This window comes from Gossypium hirsutum, chromosome D13, assembly GCF_007990345.1.
Source record: "Gossypium hirsutum isolate 1008001.06 chromosome D13, Gossypium_hirsutum_v2.1, whole genome shotgun sequence".
In the NCBI taxonomy this organism is placed as follows: domain Eukaryota; kingdom Viridiplantae; phylum Streptophyta; class Magnoliopsida; order Malvales; family Malvaceae; genus Gossypium; species Gossypium hirsutum.
Window position 1 is genome coordinate 64262279 of NC_053449.1, and position 19438 is coordinate 64281716.

Consider the following 19438-nt stretch of genomic DNA (forward strand, 5'->3'; position numbering starts at 1 on the left):
ATATATGCCTAATCCGTGTACACATATATATTTGTTAGAAGATGTCCGTGTATACATTATATGCTTAGGGGTTAAATGATGAGATAAGATTGTAAGCTGATTAAATTCGACCTGAAAAAAAATTTGAATTTGATCTTATTATTTTCGAGTTGAGTTTGAGCAATTTGAACTATTAAATGATCCGAGATTATGTATCAAATAGTTTACGAGTCTGATTCAGTTGTACCCGAAAAAAAGTATACCTCTAAGTATACTAATCGTGTAAGCGAACTTCGTGGAGTCAACCTAAATAGTTTGATTTGATTTTAAGTTAAGCTTAAGCTCAGATAATAATATTCAATTGAGCCATGCTCTTATCACAGTTTGTGAGCATAGCGCAAAGTAAGACAAGCAAGTAAATATTGTTAAATGCACCACTATCCTACAATTAGCGCTCTTACTCTACCTTCGTCTGTTGCTACAATTTAAATATTTTTATTATTTTTATTATTTTCATATACTTTGCTCCACCTTCTTGTTTAAATTTAAATCCCGCTTTAGATACTTTGAATATCAGTATCATTTTAATAGATAATAGATTCATAAAAAACCATTTGATATTTATTTAATTATTTTGGATGACTTTGACAGTGTTGACATTTGATAATGTCAACTTACAGATTAAAGATTATAATTTGTGATCAACCCGCTTAAAACATGCATTAAGTTTGATACTAAATTTTACGCTGTGTTTGGTTCACCGTATTACCCAATCCATTACGCCCCGTTTACGTGCGTATTACATTACGCCCCTATTCCGGCGTTTGGTTCGCTGTAATAGGTATTACGCGCGTAATCGGTTACGCCCCTAATCCCCAAATTCCCGTATTTTCCAATCCCTTCCCAAATCGCTGTATTAGCTATTACTTCCGGCCTCCCTCCCCATCTCTCTGTTTTACCCTCCCTCCCTACCCGACCCTCTCCTCTTCCGTCCTAATCATTTTCTCCTCCCATTTCCCACTGCTTCCGTTGATTATTCTGTCGTCATCGTTTCTTCTCGTTTCTTCTCGTCTCGGCGTCTAGTTTCCAGAGTCAGGCTCACTTCTTTGGACCTTTCTTCTATGCAAAAATGGCATATCTCATGCACGAACTCCTCAAAAACAAATCAACTCAAAGATTCATCCTATCTCTCAAAACCCCACAACACCAACATCGACTCTCAAAAGTTAGCCCTTCACTAATCCCTCAACAAACTCACCATTTTTCATTAATCCAACCTGAAAATTCCCTTGAAAATGACAAATCTACTGAACCCTCGAAGTTGTACCCAAGTTTCCCGTTTGGGTATTTATTGAACCCCATTAGCTCAATTGGGTTTGACACAATGGCTATCATGGAGGTCGAGGAGGAGGAAGTAGAGACTGAGGATGATAATGCCGGAAAAGCATGGGCAGATAGTGTGAAGAAGAAGAGGAAGAAGAAGATGAACAAGCATAAATACAAGAAACTCAGGAAGCGTCTCAGGAGAAAAACATAGGCTTTCTCTCTGGTGAGAATTTCACGGAGAAGTTTTATTTCCTGTCTTTTTTTTTAATAATTTATTCAAATATTTTGGAACTAGATGATATGGGACTAAATTTTCCCTTCGTATTTTTTTGAACAAAACTTGATTTGAGTTGAGGATAGGAATGGAATGTTTGAAAATTCTTATCACAGTTGAGTATGAATTAAGATGTCAAATGTCATAGGATAAACAATGAACAATTGACATGAAGTGATTTATGCATATGATATGATTGATTTCTTCTTTATTGGATATGGGACTAGGATTGACTGGAGATGAAAAAGTGTATATCAGGCAAAATCATTCTCAAATATTGTTGTTTTTCCGATATTTTTCTTATTTTAATGGTGTGAAGTTTATGTCCTTCCTTTAGATGGATCTCATCCACTTTGGTTTCCCTTTATTCTTTTATGAAACTGATACTTTTGTTGTCAACTAAACTTTTTGACAAAGATTGTGTTGCTAAGTTAAGGCTATTTAGAAGGTAGCTAGGAAAGAGCTAACTCTTAGGACTGATGCCTGTTGGTCTTCGAGTAGAATGAATATGGTTTTTGTTAGATTCTATGTTGCTCAGATTCTTCATTTTGTTAGAAGCATTTTTATCCGACAAATATCGGTATATGGGTATGGGGATGTAATCCTTCAATGACTATTCAAATACATGGAAAAACTTAGGGGGAAAATGGGCATACTCCTGTCGGAATATACCCAATCTGACTCTCACACACGAATCCGAATAACATAGGTTGAATGAGTTAATAAATTGGTAGAGAATGTAGGTTGAGGTTTCAGGTAATGTAGAATTTCAATTCAGCTATGATTGTCTGTTTTCCAAATAAGGGAAAATGACACACTTGAAGTTTAGCTGATTACACCGGTTGGGTTAATATAGTTTATTGTCCTTCTACTCATGCAAGTTTCGAGTGTTGCTGTCTTACCAAAGGAAGCTAAGCCAAATAAGATAGAATCACCATTGCGAATTCAGTCCTCATTAACCCCGAGTGTCGCTGCCTTATCAATGGAAGCTAAGCCAATTAAGTTAGAATCACAATTGCAAATTCACTCCTTGTTAACCCCTTGACTAATAAAAAAAGATCAGATTTCTTTGTTTTTGTGTCCTGGATTAATCAATTCATTCAGTATTTATATACTTGGCATTTGGTGTTTTCTTCATGATTATTTGATTGGTTCTCTCTACTTTCTAAGGTCTTTAAATGTAGAACATTTGGGTTTTGCCCAAAGCAGATCGAGATTAACATTTGGGTTTTGCCCAAAGCAGATCGAGATTGAATTTCAGAATTTGCATGCTCGTCTGTTCTTTGTATTGTGTGACTTGTAAATGACTAGTTTTTTTACTGGTATCTTATAATATACGAAATGATAGTTTATATTTGCCTCTTATTTTGGGCATAAAGCAGACATATTAACATCCAAGTCCATGCCGGGTGGTTTAGACTTTGAGAGGTTTCCTTGTAGAATTTACGAAAAGATTGAAGTCTCTGTTTTTAGCATCCATGGGAATCATTTACCTGCAATTAGTTGGTGATTTGAGCTGAATCACATATAATAAAGCATTTATATGTGACTTGTTTATTTGTGTGTACAAGTTATTTGGATTGATGAAGAGGTTGGGCATGGGGAATTCCATGATGCTCAGACATGATCTTCAGTGATAGTATCAAAACTTACCCTTAATTTCTGTCATCACTTGTATTTCCAGCACAGGCATGCTAAATTTTTTCCTAAGTTTTTCCTATATATTTGGAAGATCCTACCTCCATATGGCTGTTCACGTGTATGTTAGGGATGAAAAACCACTTTGGTTCTTGTTAACAACCTCTGGAAGATGAGCTTGAATTCTATCAGCATGAATCATGGTTATACACATAAAATACAAAATGGTATGATATTGGTCGAAACTCTTTTATAGAGATTGGGTTAAGGCATTTAAGCACCAAAGTGACATTAAAAGCAGGCAACATTGAACCAATTTTGAAGAAGTAGTCATATATATCCATTAGTGCCGGGGCTCTTATCACTATTCAATGAAAATGTAGCAGCTCTGATTTCTTTGTTGGTTACTAGTTTGTCTATATCCGGTGGTGCTTCACTGGATAAAATCTCTTGCGAACAACCACTAACCTTTGCGTCTGCAGTTCCAAGGATGAAGCATAACCAGCTTCTACCATTTGGATCATGCCATTTTTACTCTCCTTTCCAGTATACATGCAATATCCATCTTTATAAAGCTTAAAAAGTTGATTTGCAAATTACTATGTTTCAAAACGCAATTTAACCCTCTTACATTCCAAGACAGAATAATGATGATTGAGAGTTTGGAGGTGAAGTCCCTAAGGTATAATCATTTGTTAAAATGCTCTTATATATTACAAGCTGTGTTTCCATTATCAAGTGTAGGGGCTTTTTCTAACAAACTGTAATTCCAGAAGTTAATGATCTCCCATTATATTTATATATGCACCACCCACCTTCAAATAAAGAAGCAATTAAGCATCGCTTTGTTGATATGTCTAAAACTCGTGAAGTTGGAGAAGAAACCTGTGAAAACAATATGTATAATTCATTTGTCATATGATCTCTTTTAAGTAAAATTCCCGACCATCCAACTCAAATGATCGTTTTCTTTAGTTTACCTTCAGTTGCCCGATTGGAATGGGTTAGGAGATTTCTTTCTTACCATTAAATATCAATGTTCAAACTTTTTGATGTTGTAAAACTATATAACATATGGATTTTAATGTACAATTTCATTTTCATCTAACCTTTTCTTAATATAAGTTAATTATGTTTATGCATAATATAATTCTCAAGTTATATATTGATTTTAGTAAATTCATATAAGAACATTTTATTATTAAGAATTTTATGAAATTATATATCACTATATAATTATATTTAATATTAATTATTTTAAATTGTATAAATTCATATAAGAAAATTTTTATTATCAAGAATTTTATGAAATTATATATTATTATTAAATTATATGTAATAATTATTATTTTAAATTATACAAATTCATAAACTATAATCATATTAGTTATAATAATTTTAAATTTTATTAAATCATATATTTAATTAAATCATATTTAATATTAATTATTTGAAATTTTCTTTTATAGTATCATATATTATGATTTGAGTAAATTCATAGAAGAATTTTATTTATTAAGAATTTTATTAAATTATATATTTTAATTATAATATATTTAATAATAATTATGTTAATTTATATTTTACAGTATCATATATTATGATTTGAGTAAATTCAAATTAAATTATATATTTTAATTATAATATATTTAATAATAATTATGTTTAAATATGATTAAATTATTTATTATTAATATTAATCTTATTAAAATTTAAATAACAATAACAATAATAATTTACCAAAACAAATTTATGCTAATTATTAAGAATTTTATTAAATTATATATTTTAATTAAAATATATTTAATAATAATTATGTTTAAATATGATTAAATTATTTATTATTGATAATAATAATCTTATTAAAATTTAAATAACAATAACAATAATCATTTACCAAAACAAATTTCTGCTAAAGGTATTCTAGTCATTTTAGTTTTTTCATTATGCTATTACACCTCTATTACACTCAACCAAACACAGGATTACTATTACGCCTCTATTCCATTACATTCAACCAAACAGTTGATTTGCTATTACACAGCTTTTCCATTACACCTCTATTCCATTACACCTCTAATCCAATACACCTCTAATCCAATACAGCGAATGTTAATTTGTTCAGTTTCCCTACCAATCACTATGCTGTCATCGGTAGTATCAATGTTCAAAACTACGTCTAAAACCAATATTGAACAAAGAAAGGTCGGTTTCATACGATGTACTAGATTTATAGAAAGTAGCCTAGGGCACATGGCCATTAACAAGGTAAACAACAACTCCTGAAACTACTAGTATTATAGTGCATTCATAGTAAAAGTAGCATCTAAATCGACATTTTTCAAGATGAAGAATCCGATCTAGGAGAAACCGACCTAGATATAGATCTCAGAGCTGGACTTCCACTTCTTCTAGAGTAGCTTTTGTTAGAACCTTCCTGCCTCAGACTCCTCAAACTTCTCCTAGGTGGTGGAGAAACGCTTCGCGAGTAGCTCCTTGACCTCCTCCCTTCTGAGGAAGTGCTGCGTGAGTAGCTCCTCCTCAAACTGGTACTTCGCTTAGGGCTGACACTATATGAGCAGCTTCTCCTTGAAGCTCTCCTTGATCGAGGAGGTGTAAGGCTTCGAGAAGCAGAACGATAACGGAGTCTTCTATATCTAGAGTTATATAGTGAATATGACCTATCACGTGACATTCTATAGTACCGATCATCAGGTGAGTAAGAACGGTCCCGCCTTCTATAGTATCGATCCTCAGGAGAGTAAGAACGATCCCGTCTGCAGTGGTAACGATCATCGGGAGAGTAAAACCGATCACGCCTTCTATAGTATCTATCATCAGGAGAGTAAGAACGGTCCCGTCTATGATAATAACAATCATAAGGAGAGTAGGACTGATCACGCCTTTGATAGTATCGATCTTCAGGAGAGTAGGAACAGTAACGATAATTCTTTCTATAACAGCGGTCATCAGGTGATCTACTATACTGGGAATGAGCACGTGAATAAGACCTATACTGGGGGGAGTAAGACCTGCTCCTACTCCTACTCCTACTCCTACTCCTACTCCTACTCCTACTCCTACTCCTATCAGATGAATAACAAGATGACGGGCTTCGGCTGCTTGAATAAGGAGAATAGCTAGGAGATCGACAGGGTGAGTAACTCGGCGAACGATGACGCTCTGTATGCAGAGAAAAATAGTATTAACACATTTTCTGGTTGGCTTGAATACAAAATCAATAGGAAGGAACCATACCACGAATAGTTTTCAACCCCAAATACCTTCCCGGTGTAGGGGTTCTCCCCCTCCGCCTCCTAGCCTGCAATAAACAGAACTCGAAACATAAGATTCTAAAATCACCTAACTGCCCACAAACAAAACAAGCTGAAAGACAGCTAGGTTTTTTCCGGAATAAGTATGAAACTGTAAATCAAAACAAAGACAGGGAGACGTAAAGCTAAATAAAGAGATAAATTCTGGGCATACAACCCTAAAAGTCTGATTCTTGATGTTGTGTTTGATTTACTTTTGGAATTTGTTGAAGAGCTGCTTCACACAGCTAAACCTGCTGCTGCCACAAAAAACTTCAAGTGGAAAGAAGCAAAACAACTTTCAAGAACTCTTAGAAACCGACCGTTCATATAATCGTTATGCAATATTTGACGGAGCAAAAACAAAATAATTATCGAAGCAGGCTATAATCAACACAAGAAAACTTTTACCTTCTCAACTGTAATGACACGTCCCTCAAGAACAGAACCGTCCAAGTACTTGATGCAACGATCAGCTTCTTTGTTGGTAGCCATCGTAACAAACCCAAATCCGCGAGAGTCCCTGGTCCTTGGATCAACCACAAGGTGAACATCGATCACCTATGTAATTGAAACAAGATTATCACTTAACCATACATGCAAACGTGATATTACAGAAGTCATTCAATCAAACATAAGTTCATAGAGTTCGAACATAACAATTTAACAATACATGAAACAAAAGTTGCATTCATCCATACATTTCCCTCGCTTGCAAAATGCTTCTCCAACTCTCTCTTGGTGATCCGAGGTGACAAGCCAGTAACATACAAACTGTTCCCGGGATTTTCAACATCACTTTCAGCACTCCTACTCTTACTCCTACAAATCGGAAAAAGAACAATAGGGGAAAACATATATATCAAACTTTTGCGACACAAATATAAACACAATAAACAGCAAAAAAGGCAGTACTAGAAAAATTAACAATACCGGGACCGACTCCTTGAGCTCGACAAGGATCTCGACACAGACCGGGTGTATCGCTTGTTCGGGGAAGGAGAACTTGAATACCTTGACCTCTTAGAGTACATCTGGAAATATGAACAAAATATACAGCTCAGTACTGAATTAAAATTATAAAATTTGTTTGGTATATTTCTTAAAATTAAGGGATAATTTTTTTGACGGTTTTGATAAATGTAATTTTCAAAATTTTAAAAGTATTAAATGAAATAAAATAAAATAAATTGAAAAAAACCTACATCCTTATCTACTTATTATTTTCTAAACTTTTTCATTGAAAAGATTTCTATCATTTAGATTTAGTCATGTATTATCTAACGTGCTTAAAAAACTAAATCACTGGAAATATTAGTTTATTTATTTATTTTTAATACAATGCCTAAGTGCATAATGTAGTTATATTTAAAAGTATTTCCAGTGCAAAATAATACTATATCATATTATCATTTTCCTAAAAGAACAATAACAATTCGAACCCATTTTAATTAAAAACATTTTTCATGATGAACTCGCACCCGATACCCATGCACGATGTATATCGGGATAACGGTAAAATAAAATTTAAAATCTACAGAATCCTTCGGAATTGCTTCCCTTGTTAAAATAGAAAAGATGCTAATGTATTAGGCTCTTGATCTAAAAACTTCATCAGCGACAGATAAAAAAATTTATTTACAAATTGTTTCTGCTTATTGTATTCAACTTTCAATTGAAATTTTCATTTTTTTTCATAAAATTTGTTAATAATTAAAAAAAATCAAATAAACAGCTAATCCTCCTATAAGCAATTAAGCTAATGGATTTATATTTAGAGCCAAGCCTATTCATCATCATAAACAAAGCCAATTACCAAATTCAACACACATGATTTACATTACAATAATTAAAAATAAAACTAATCCCCTACCAAGAATTACGGATCGAATTACGAGTATGTATATATAAATGATTAAATAACAAAGCAATAAATTAATTAAAATTTAAAATCGATGAATTAATTACCTTTGAACAAATGAAGAATTAAACGATTGAAGAATCGAGTCTTTTGAATCCCACCTTTGCTTGGTTTATGCAACGATTTCTTTTTTTTCTTTTCTTTTTTAAATGGAATTAAAAAATGGCAAAAACGAATTATATAAAAATGGTGAAAAGGCGCACTAAAGAAGTTTCTGGAGATACGGACGTGAGGAGTGCAATAAAATTCGGACGAATCTTTCCCCTTCAAGTCCGTGGGCCGTAGGCTTTGTATTATATGTAATTTATGGATTTAACCTTTATATTTTAATTGGATCATTTTTAATTTTTTTTCGAATTTTGAAATTTCGTTATGACTGACCAAATGTTAGCCATTTAATTCATTGAAGTAGTAAATGTATTATAAGGCACCGTACTAAAAGTTAGATTGTATTTTACTTTTTTATTCAAAAATTTGACAAATTAATATTTGTACGTTAATTGAAGAGCAATTTGGTTTTATCTGTTAAAAAGTTAATCAATTTTTACTGTTAATAATTAGTGTTACTGACGATAACTAGACAGTTACTGTGGTATGCCACGTGTACTTTATGGTAACATACAAAAACTAATTTTTAATAGTATAAATAGATGAAATTTTTGATAGAATGATCAGCTTGCTCTTTAATATAATGTATAAAGATTAATTTATCCAATTTTTTAGTAGGGGACAAAATGCAATCTAATTCATAGTAAAAGTGCTTCCATGGTAGTTTTGCCTATTAAGTTTTGTCATTTACCGCATATGTAATATTATGTTAGCTTGTTATTTCTAAATATTACTTATGAAAAAAAATCAGCTAATGATTTCAATGATTGTTGTTGGAGTTAGGAATTAAATTTTAAAATTTAAAATGAATAGGGACTAATAATGAACAAATTAGAGAATATGGATTAAATCCACAACTTACACTATACAAGGCTAACAACGAAAATTAACGGAATTGGTTTAACTGTTTTGCTTGTGTTAGGGATGAATTTTCAAAATTCAAAAAAATATGGAGGCCAAAATTGAATAATTTGAAAAGTACATGGATTAAAATTTTTTTAAATAAGATTATAAGGATTAAAATTACAATTTACATAAAATAAAATAAATATAGATGAACTAAAAACGTCTTAATCTTGTTCTATTTAGCTCTAAAAGATGGATTTAAACTTTTATCAAGAAGTGTGTGGAGAAGACTGGGAATTACTGGAAGAAATAAAGGGGAGAATGGGATGCGTTACGTGAAGGGAACGCTAGGCAATAAATGAACTAACACTTGGAGGATTCGAATTAATCAAAACCATTATGTATTATTGATATAAGAGGCGATTTGATTTGAAAATTTTGAAAATAATTTTGAATTTTAGGCTAATTGAATTGAATTATTCAAATTATTTGAGTCAATTTGAATAATTCGATTCAAGTTTTGGGTTCGAGTCGAGTTGAATTTCACAAATCGAATAACTTGAAAAATTCGAATGACTGATTAGTGTAAATACCTTTTTGGTCATTGCTAACTTTAAAAATAAACAATCTATCTCTCTTAACAAAAAAAAAATCAAAATTATTTTTAAAAATTTAAAATATTTATAAAAAAATCAAAATTTTAAAAAATATAAATAAAAAATTTAAAATTTTAGAAATTTTCCTAAAATAATTTTTTTGAGAACTAATTAATGGTTTCAAATTTATCATATTCAAGTATTTTTTTATTTTGCTTTGAAAAATAAATAAATATATATAATTTTAAATTTACGTGCTCTAACACAGATTTAGCTATACTGTAATAATATTTTTATTTGACATGTTTAATTTTTTTAATTTAACTTGAACAATTTCACTTGATCTGACTCATCTCAAATTTCATTTCACTCAACTTGATTTGAAAATTTTTCAATCTGAACTAGGATGATAAAATAGGACTCGTGAATTCAATTAATTCGAAAATTTTTCATTCGATTCGATTGAAATCTCACCCCTAATTATTATTATTGTTATTATTATTATTATATGTTAGTAGTCATTGTGCTTATCCAAAATTCGAGATTTAGCCCCTACACTTTAAAAATAAAAAATTCAAATTTCTTTTCTTTTTTTAATTTAATAATCCTAGTCCAAATATTATTGTTGTTTGTAATTTATTTCAAAATTTGTCAACTTAACATATTTATTTTATTGCTAATATCATGTAATGTCATATGAGAGTAGTTTAATGAACATGCCAAACTGATAAAATTTGACGAAAAATACTAACAATGTACGAAAAATACCAGGTTCAAGCTCGGCTCGAAACATAATCAAGCTACTTAAACTCGAGGTTAATTAAGCTCGTATACTAAATTTCATACTTAAACTTGAGCTCAAAAAGGCTCATCCACAGTTGGGATCAGCCTCATTCATAATTAAACTAATTTCTATAAAATAAAAGTAAACATGTAATTCCATAATATAAAAATATACTAAAAAAAAAGCTCAACTAGGCGCACAAGTAGTTTAGATCGAGCATTACGATGCTCGAATTTAATTTCGATCAATAATTCGAATTGCTCAAATTCAGCCCAATTATTATTGAATAAAATTCAAAATTTTCGAGAACTCGAATAATTTACATATACCAATATCGTATAAGTTGCATGACAAAGACTCTACAAACAAAACCACCTAATCCTTTCCCCGCGTCTCCATTTTGCTAAAGTGTCATTGGCGGGAACCAAAACACTTCCCTTTCCCGCTAATTGAATTCCATCACGATTCAAATCTTCCCAGCTTTTTTATCTATAAAACCCTAACCCCAAAATTGTCAATCTCTGTGCTTCAATCGAAGGGAAAAAAAGGAAAAAAGAAAGAAAACGCCAAAAATGCTAGAGCTTAGGCTAGTTCAAGGTTCGCTTCTGAAGAAAGTATTGGAAGCGATTAAGGACTTGGTCAACGATGCGAACTTTGACTGTTCGGCGACCGGATTCTCATTGCAAGCCATGGATTCAAGCCACGTGGCTTTGGTGGCTCTGCTGCTCAGATCGGAAGGTTTCGAGCACTATCGTTGCGATAGGAACCTTTCCATGGGGATGAATCTCAATAACATGTCTAAGATGATGAAATGTGCTGGTAATGATGATATCATCACAATCAAGGCTGATGATGGCAGTGATACTGTTACTTTCATGTTCGAAAGTCCCAGTAAGTGTTTTATTTTGGGTATTTTTTTGGGATTTAATGGAATCTGTATAAATTGTAAAGGGTTTTGATGTTTCTTAAAAGATTTGGTAGTTTTTTTTTGTCAATATAAAGTTGAACTGACGTTAATTTTTGTGTGTATTGATGGATGGATTAAAGCACAAGACAAGATATCGGATTTTGAGATGAAGCTGATGGATATTGATAGTGAACACCTTGGGATTCCAGAGGCAGAGTATCAATCTATTGTGAGGATGCCTTCAGCTGAGTTTGCTAGGATTTGTAAAGATCTTGCTAGCATTGGTGATACTGGTACCCTACTGAAACCTTTAGCTTTAATATATATGTGTGTGTTATTTTGTTTTTGCTATTGATATTCATGAATGAAATTGATCGTGGTAATATTCATCAGGTTTAGAGCTATCCAAAATTTTAACCTGATACAATCTAATTTGACTATAACAAAGTTTGAATTGACCCAAATTCAAAAAATTCTCAATTTGAGATTGAAATTGATTTGAACTTGAATTAACTTAAATGAAGTGATGTAATGACTTGATCTAAAGGCTTTGAGCTCAAACTCAGAGTACTTGAAATAAAGTTGAATTAGGATTTGAAAGGGCCCAAACTTGAATTATCTTGAACCTAGATGATCATGAATTGATCCAATTCAAATTAATTCAACTCAAAACTAGCTTGACTTCTCTAATTATTTTTGTTACCATAATAATTGTGATGCCATTGCAGTTTTGAATCCTTGCTTGATCATAGTTTCACGTGCTTGTTTCTAAGGTTAAGTATCTGTTTGATGTGATCTGCAGTTGTTATCTCTGTAACCAAGGAAGGGGTGAAATTTTCCACAAGAGGTGATATCGGAACTGCTAATATCGTTCTCAGGCAAAATACCACGGTAGACAAAGTATGTTCTTTGCCCTTTAGGCCTATAATTTTTTCAGCACTGTGATCTGCTTGAATGTAGTTATTTTGTAAAATGTTATGCCTATTTCTAAAATATAACGTAAGTTGGTTTTTCTGGAATTAATGCTTTTACAGCCTGAAGAAGCGACTATCATAGAGATGAACGAGCCCGTTTCATTGACATTTGCATTGAGGTACATGAATTCATTTACAAAAGCAACTCCATTGTCGAGTACGGTGACGATTAGCTTATCTTCGGAATTGCCAGTTGTGGTTGAGTACAAGATAGCTGAAATGGGTCATATTAGGTTTTACTTGGCACCCAAGATTGAAGAGGATGAAGATGAGACTAACCCACAAGGTTAACTTGATTAAAAAAAATTTTGGGGGTGGATTTAGTTTTCTTGGTACACTGAAAATGGGTATTTGATGTTTATGCCATTAATGGTTTTCATTGGGGTTTTTCTACTTTAGGGTTTCAAGTTTGTAGCTGAACATAAAGTAGTTTAGGATTTTGATGGATGATAAGTTATATTTGTTGCATTTTTTTAATCTTGTTTGTCTTTACTTCTATTGCAACTTAATAGTTTCTCTTTAATGGTTGCATTTAAGATAAATTATTTAGATAAACAATAATTTTTTATTATGATTAGAAAATAATTAATGGTATCATTAAAATATAATAAAAATAAAAATTATTGTTTTCTTTTGATAAAATATATAAATTATTTAGTTAAATAAAAAATCAATGACTCAATTATCAATTTGGTTCCAATTAATTTCTTGAGTCTAGGTTACATTTTTTGAGTCTCAATTATTCCATATCACATCAAACCTTTAAAATATCATTTAAAAATAAAATAATAAACTTAAATTTGAAAAAATGAAAAAAGGTGATCATATAAACTTCTAATTTTTCTCACCGAGCATAACAGTCTTTATAAAATACCTAATTCACCAAAAGTAAAACAAAGAAAACAAAACAAAACCAAAAAACACTAAGACTAAAGACATGAAAAGATTTATTAGTGAATTATATGAAAAGTCAAAAGAAACAACCAACAAAAAATAGCAGATATCTGGAAAATTCAACAAATTGTTTAATACATTTCAACAAACTATTTCAAGGCCTCAAACAATTGAGGGAAAAGAAGAAAATGGCAAATATAATCCCCCATAAGAAACTTACATTATAATCTCCAGTCTTCGCCAGCATACACTGCTTGATCACTGAGTTCTTGTTCGATGCGAAGCAACTGCAAAATTATTTTTATTTCCCCCCATTAATATCATCTATGGCCTTTTTCTAGACCTTTAATTTCATCTATAGATTGTATTGATGGTTTCTAGATCAAGAAAACGGCTAATTGGCAATCAATTGATTACAACTAGACTACAAGGCTTTCGTTTTTGGTATGAAAGAGGTCATAACCAATTATGTTTGAACTGGACCAGATCAGCCGGGGTACTGGGCCTAAGAATGGTATCGGACCAACCGGCTGAATCAGTTTTTTTGTGAATTTTGAATAATTTTCTAATTGAACCAATTGGACCAACGAACCAGTGACCTAACTGGTTCAACCACCGGTCTGGCTGTAGCATTAGGCTAGAGGAGAGGATTGCGGATATTAAAATTCGAATCCTGAATTAGCTGGATACCGCCTTCTAAGAGCAACTATATGAATCGAGTAGGTTAACAACAATAGACATATAACGTTGTGCTTATCTTAGGCTACTCATCAGCCAAAGAGAAAGGAAGGAGAAATTATGGGAACCGCCAAATATACTACCTACACCGATGAATGTTCAGGAATACAGAAGGAGATCAAGGGAATACTAAATAAGGTACTACAAGATGACTCGGTAACTAGACTACTATCACCACAGCAGCTCGTAAGGTGACGGTCCTAGCTGAATATTTAAAGTTACTATATCAATGCATGTATATATATCTTGTCCTTAAACTAGTTTGGTGATGTGCACCAGTGAGTATACAAGGCCCACCAAAAACAAGAATTTACGAACTATGGTATTTATTAGCAAAACCTATAAGATCTGTCTTAATGAAATCTAGTCTTCAGTATAATTAGTATCTTATTATTATTTTCTAAACGTGAGCTATGTGATTGTTCGAAAAGCAAAAGATTATAAAAGGTAGCACTTCGCAAGATAGGAATACAGACCTGGTTGTACTTAGCCACTCGCTCTCCTCGGCAAGGAGCCCCTGCTTTGATCTGACCTGCGCCAAGTGCGACTGCTAAATCCGCAATGAAACAATCATTAGTTTCCCCAAATCTTTGAGATACCACCACTCCCCAGTGGGCTTCCTTTGCCATTTTTACCACGTCAACAGCCTCTGTCACGGTTCCGATCTGATTTATCTGATTCAGAACATCGAATTATTAGAACACGGAGTTCCAGCAGCATATTTAACAACAAAAAGTTTCAACATATTCTTTTGGCGCACGATCTCTCTTTTTTTCAGCTTCAGACTAAGTAAAAAGATGGTGATTCAGCTAATTTGACATCATTATCATCAAATAAAAGTACTCGTGTTTCGTACAATAATCCAGTAGATACCTTGAGAAGAAGAGAGTTGCAAGCAGATTCATGTATTGCTCTCTCGATGCGCTTTGGATTTGACATCAATAAGTCATCCCCCACCACCTGCAAAACCATCTTACCTTAAGTTACGACAGGTCCAACATAGGGAAGACGTACAAGATTTGAACAAAAAGCTAAAAGTACTCAATAAGTTTGCAAATTTGGATCCTATTTATGTTTAGGTGCACCAAAAACCAACAATTAAACCATTCTATGTTCTTGACTTTTGTTGTATATGTTAAATTGGATAAAAAATCATTCAACAGACCTAAACATAAGCAATATGTTAACAGGAAAACAAACCTGACATAGTCCAAGACCGCAAAAACGTTTGCTGTGTTCCCAATCTTCCTTGTCAAAGGGATCTTCAATAGAAGCAATTGGGTAATCTAAGACACCAGAAAAGAAGATAAAGGAACGGGATAGCGTTAATTTTTAGTTGAAAGAACAAAGCAGAAAAAACAAACAGAAGCCTCTACGGAAAAACAGAGATACCAATGCAAAGGTCTTTGTACATCTGAATCATATCCTCTCCTGACTTGAAATTTTGCCCAGATTTATTTGGAGATTTGAATTCTAAATCATACTTTGTACCTGTATGAAATGAAAGAAAAGCAGCTCCTATTTATTATGAGCAAGCCGTGTCTACATATGAAAATTAGATTCTGAATAAACATGCAACCCAACTAGGGTAAAATAAGCTTTTGAGGCACCTAGATCATATATTCAGTTAAAGATCTTTATATCCTACTAGGCTACTAGTGATTATAATGCAATGGCATTGCACGTCCATGCCAACATATCTTATGAACAGTAGAATAGCAGGTTCTACCCAAAACTTGTCCCTGGTCTTACATGCTTCAAAATGAGAATTGACTAATAAATGAGAGAACATGCATCACCTATGCAAAATTCAGTAGCTGCAACACCAATTCCTATCTTTATTTTGTCATTATACCCTGTTCTGCCAATAGCTTCTCGGACAATATCCAATCCTTCTCTTACACTGCCAGACATATGAGAATATCAAACAAAAATTCCAGCCAGTTTCCTGAAATAACACAAGATAAACTTCATTCCCCTTACGGGGTTAGGGGCAGAGTGCGTTGATCAATAATGTGAAAAACAAGGATAGTCAGACATAATGGTAGCACTTGCCTGGATATGTCAGGAACAAAGCCACCATCTTCACCAACATTACACCCATTTGCACCGTATTTTTCTGTAATAACAGCCTGCTCTTCTTTACAATAAACTAATGAGTATATGCATGACATTTCCAGTGCAGATTACTTGTAAGAGAGTATACAACAAAAATATTAAGGTTGAGAAATTTAAAGTTTCTTCACAGAATTAGGTTAAATGATTTTCTATTGTTAATGTCTACCCATAAACTGATGGTTAATCGGTATTCCCCCAAAAAGTAGAGGTGTTTGTTTATGTATATGTAATCAGATCCATTCTCAATCAGAATCTTTTAGAAAATTATAGGCACAAACCAATCAGCAAGCCAAAAACCTTTAAGAGAGGTGACAGTTAGACAGTCAAAAAACTAGCTGTCAATAGCAACATTACAGGCAGGTCCATATTACTTACCCAAATAAATTCATTTTTTTTTCTATTGAATTTACCGAATCTCCTAAATATATAGACTGCACCTTACTTTATCACACTAGCAGTGTCACAGAGTTCTAGACAAATGAGGCATTCTATTAATACAACAATTTCTGGAAACTGAGCAGATGGAAAAGTTCAAGAAGAATCATGAATGTCTATTCGAAACATTTCAAAAAATCAAGTCATAAGAGACTTAAACTACAGTATGTCAACTTATTTACAATGAAAGAAGAACAACCGTAAGATCAAATGACGATCAATAAAAAATAACAGGCCAGACATAGAAATGGAGACTAAACCACACCAAAATTCTCAATGAAGATTTATTTTTATACTCAGTTTACCAAATTAAATTTCCATAGGTGTTCTACGACTCATCACTTTTCACATGGCAAACTTTACTTGCTTTATACCCGATGAGACAAATAATATGTTTGTGATGGGCAACTTAAAACTAAATCCAAAGGCTACACAATTTGGTTTAACAAAATCACCTTCAAGTGATGATAGGTCTCAGAGCCCATTTGTAAAGCTTCCTCAAATCTGACTGCTCCTGTTGGGAGAATCATAATGTCCTGATAGCAAAATAACTCAAATCAAGTCATACAGATATGAGGCATTTCAAAAGAAGCACAGGAAGGAGATAAATTCCAGGAATCAAAATCATAAAAAATGCTAAATTGTGGGGACTCGGAGTAAAAGATCATTCACAAAATGCTATAAGCCAATATTAGAATTTAAACCTAAAGATGATTCTCTACCTGAACAGGCAGACTATTTCCAGAATGTTTTCCGCCACTGATAACTGTGAAGGCAGGGACTGGAAGGATTGCATTCGTTTTACCAGAAAGATCAGCTATGTGTTTGTAAAGTGGAACCTGATTTTTACTTTGATTAGAACATTTTGAATAGAAGTCAATAATTCTAGCATATAAATGGAAAAATATATTGGGAAATGATACCTCCTTTTCAGCAGCCCCAGCTCTGCATGCAGCAATAGACACAGCTAATATAGCATTTGCTCCAAGTTCACTCTGCGATAATTATATTCAAACAAAGAACCAGAATGCAACAAATTCTGTAAATTCCATTATAATGTGAATCATCCAACCTAAAATTTAAAAACAAAAAGATCTAAAAATTGGTAAGGAAAAGATTGGCACAATAATTTCTTCCTATTCTATTTGTTCTTCTCATCTAGAATTTCACACAAAGAAAAATTATCCCACTTTCTATCCACTCCACCTAGACCAGATGTCAGTTGGCAGACTTGTAAAACAATCTCTAGGTCCCAACCTAAACCAACTATTAAAATGGTTTGGTTTTTAAACCCATATATAAAGTGAACAACAGCTAACTAAACCCGAATTTTGAGAAAGAAATAAAGAAATACACCTTCTTTTCTGTCTTGTCCAAGTCTATCATGGCCTGATCGATCTGAAGCTGAACTGTTGGATCCATACCAACCAATGCTTCAGATATTTTCTCATTGATGTTCTTAACAGCTTTTGTTACAGCATTTCCAAGGTATGTTCCCTTATCTCCATCTCTCAGTTCAACAGCCTCATACCTGAGATGAAATTGTCAAAACCAAAACGTTATCATGGCGTTGATAATTTTCCAATAATGATAAATAAGAGGGTTTAAGCATTAAACAACAGAAAAAAAGGGTTAAATAATAACCAATAAAATGAGTCAATTCATAATCATGCATTTCCATATGAACTAAAATCAAATTGTTCAGTTAAGATAATTTTATACATTCAGAAAACAAGCTAAAACGAAAATTACATTCCAGTAGAGTCGCCGCAAGGAACAGAAGCACGGAACACCCCTTTGTTAGTGTACAACTCAACTTCAACAGTAGGAATCCCTCTACTATCGAGAATCTGCCGAGCTTTTACCTTCGTTATCACTGAAGAAACCGCTTTTTTCATATGATTAGACTGCAATATCCATTGAAAACAAAAAACAAAAAAAAAATCATCGTCAAAACGAAAAGCAAAGGAAATCGAAAATTTGCAATCGAAAAAGGAGAAAGAGAAAAACAAATTTACGATGAAGAGGACGGGATCCGGAGTTTTAGCTCGAACAGCGGCATTGACGGCGTCTTCGATTTTGCGAGAGAGCATATGCTTGTCGAGGTACTCTTGAACCGACATTTTTTTTTAATTCTCTCGTTTGACGGTAAAGATCTAACGGAGGTACTTTTTACCCTTTGAGCTTTGATCCCCAAATCTTCACAGTTTATTGCGATATTCGAGTCTTCAAAGAGAGCTGAACTCCACTTGATTTCGAAATAATCAGAAGCTTAGCTCACTTCGTGTTTTTGTAATCTCAAATTTCAAAAAGAAAAAACACCTCTCTTTTTCACTGTATTTCCTTCTCCCGCATCATTTTCTCCTTCGAACAATTGAAAACTCCAGTTTTCAGGGAAAATTTTCCATATCGATTTTGGGTTTTTTGGGCCAATATGAACTGGATTTTACTGTCTTTTTAGCCCGTCTTAGGGTTTTGGCAAAATCTGGGCCAGGCTCAGCAAAATGATAAGGGTGATATAAGAAAGGAATAGGGCTATAACGGTTCGGTTCGAATAGGGTGGTTTGAATAATAATAATAGAATAT

The 19438-nt window shown here is 32.9% G+C and overlaps 4 protein-coding genes across 4 annotated transcripts; 2 read left to right on the top strand and 2 right to left on the bottom strand.

Moving 5' to 3' along the window:
- The first annotated feature begins 1108 nt into the window (after positions 1-1108).
- Positions 1109-1516, top strand: LOC107943610 (uncharacterized). The gene has a single exon (XM_016877382.1). The coding sequence runs from the start codon at positions 1109-1111 to the stop codon at positions 1514-1516; it is 408 nt and encodes a 135-aa protein (XP_016732871.1).
- A 3892-nt stretch (positions 1517-5408) lies between these two features.
- LOC107935791 (serine/arginine-rich splicing factor SR45a) lies at positions 5409-8712 on the bottom strand. Its single transcript, XM_016868440.2, has 6 exons — positions 8500-8712; positions 7465-7565; positions 7233-7353; positions 6943-7092; positions 6476-6539; positions 5409-6400 (listed from the first exon to the last, which is right to left on the bottom strand). The coding sequence occupies exons 2-6, from the start codon at positions 7563-7565 to the stop codon at positions 5559-5561; spliced, it is 1278 nt and encodes a 425-aa protein (XP_016723929.1). The 5' UTR covers positions 8500-8712; the 3' UTR covers positions 5409-5558.
- Positions 8713-11211: 2499 nt separating this feature from the next.
- LOC107935704 (proliferating cell nuclear antigen) lies at positions 11212-13144 on the top strand. Its single transcript, XM_016868351.2, has 4 exons — positions 11212-11677; positions 11834-11986; positions 12496-12593; positions 12728-13144. Exons 1-4 carry the CDS (start codon positions 11359-11361, stop codon positions 12956-12958), a joined length of 801 nt encoding a protein of 266 aa, XP_016723840.1. The 5' UTR covers positions 11212-11358; the 3' UTR covers positions 12959-13144.
- Positions 13145-13597: 453 nt separating this feature from the next.
- LOC107935612 (cytosolic enolase 3) lies at positions 13598-19278 on the bottom strand. The gene is made up of 13 exons (XM_016868264.2): positions 18871-19278; positions 18605-18759; positions 18209-18383; positions 17776-17847; positions 17575-17691; positions 17308-17388; positions 16355-16431; positions 16099-16202; positions 15692-15790; positions 15500-15585; positions 15173-15259; positions 14776-14973; positions 13598-13848 (listed from the first exon to the last, which is right to left on the bottom strand). The coding sequence occupies exons 1-13, from the start codon at positions 18973-18975 to the stop codon at positions 13783-13785; spliced, it is 1422 nt and encodes a 473-aa protein (XP_016723753.1). The 5' UTR covers positions 18976-19278; the 3' UTR covers positions 13598-13782.
- Between the last annotated feature and the right edge of the window lie 160 nt (positions 19279-19438).

Coding starts and splice junctions, on each gene's coding strand:
- LOC107935704 (XM_016868351.2), top strand. CDS start 11,359: ATGCTAGAGCTTAGGCTAGTTCAAGGTTCGCTTCTGAAGAAAGTATTG. Junction 11,987..12,495: donor TGCTAGCATTGGTGATACTG/GTACCCTACTGA, acceptor TGTGATCTGCAG/TTGTTATCTCTGTAACCAAG. Junction 12,594..12,727: donor AAAATACCACGGTAGACAAA/GTATGTTCTTTG, acceptor ATGCTTTTACAG/CCTGAAGAAGCGACTATCAT.
- LOC107943610 (XM_016877382.1), top strand. CDS start 1,109: ATGGCATATCTCATGCACGAACTCCTCAAAAACAAATCAACTCAAAGA.
- LOC107935612 (XM_016868264.2), bottom strand. CDS start 18,975: ATGTCGGTTCAAGAGTACCTCGACAAGCATATGCTCTCTCGCAAAATC. Junction 18,384..18,604: donor TGCGGCGACTCTACTGGAAT/GTAATTTTCGTT, acceptor ATTTCATCTCAG/GTATGAGGCTGTTGAACTGA. Junction 15,586..15,691: donor GTACAAAGACCTTTGCATTG/GTATCTCTGTTT, acceptor CTGGTGTCTTAG/ATTACCCAATTGCTTCTATT.
- LOC107935791 (XM_016868440.2), bottom strand. CDS start 7,565: ATGTACTCTAAGAGGTCAAGGTATTCAAGTTCTCCTTCCCCGAACAAG. Junction 7,354..7,464: donor AGCTCAAGGAGTCGGTCCCG/GTATTGTTAATT, acceptor TCCGATTTGTAG/GAGTAAGAGTAGGAGTGCTG. Junction 6,540..6,942: donor GTGTCATTACAGTTGAGAAG/GTAAAAGTTTTC, acceptor TGTTTATTGCAG/GCTAGGAGGCGGAGGGGGAG.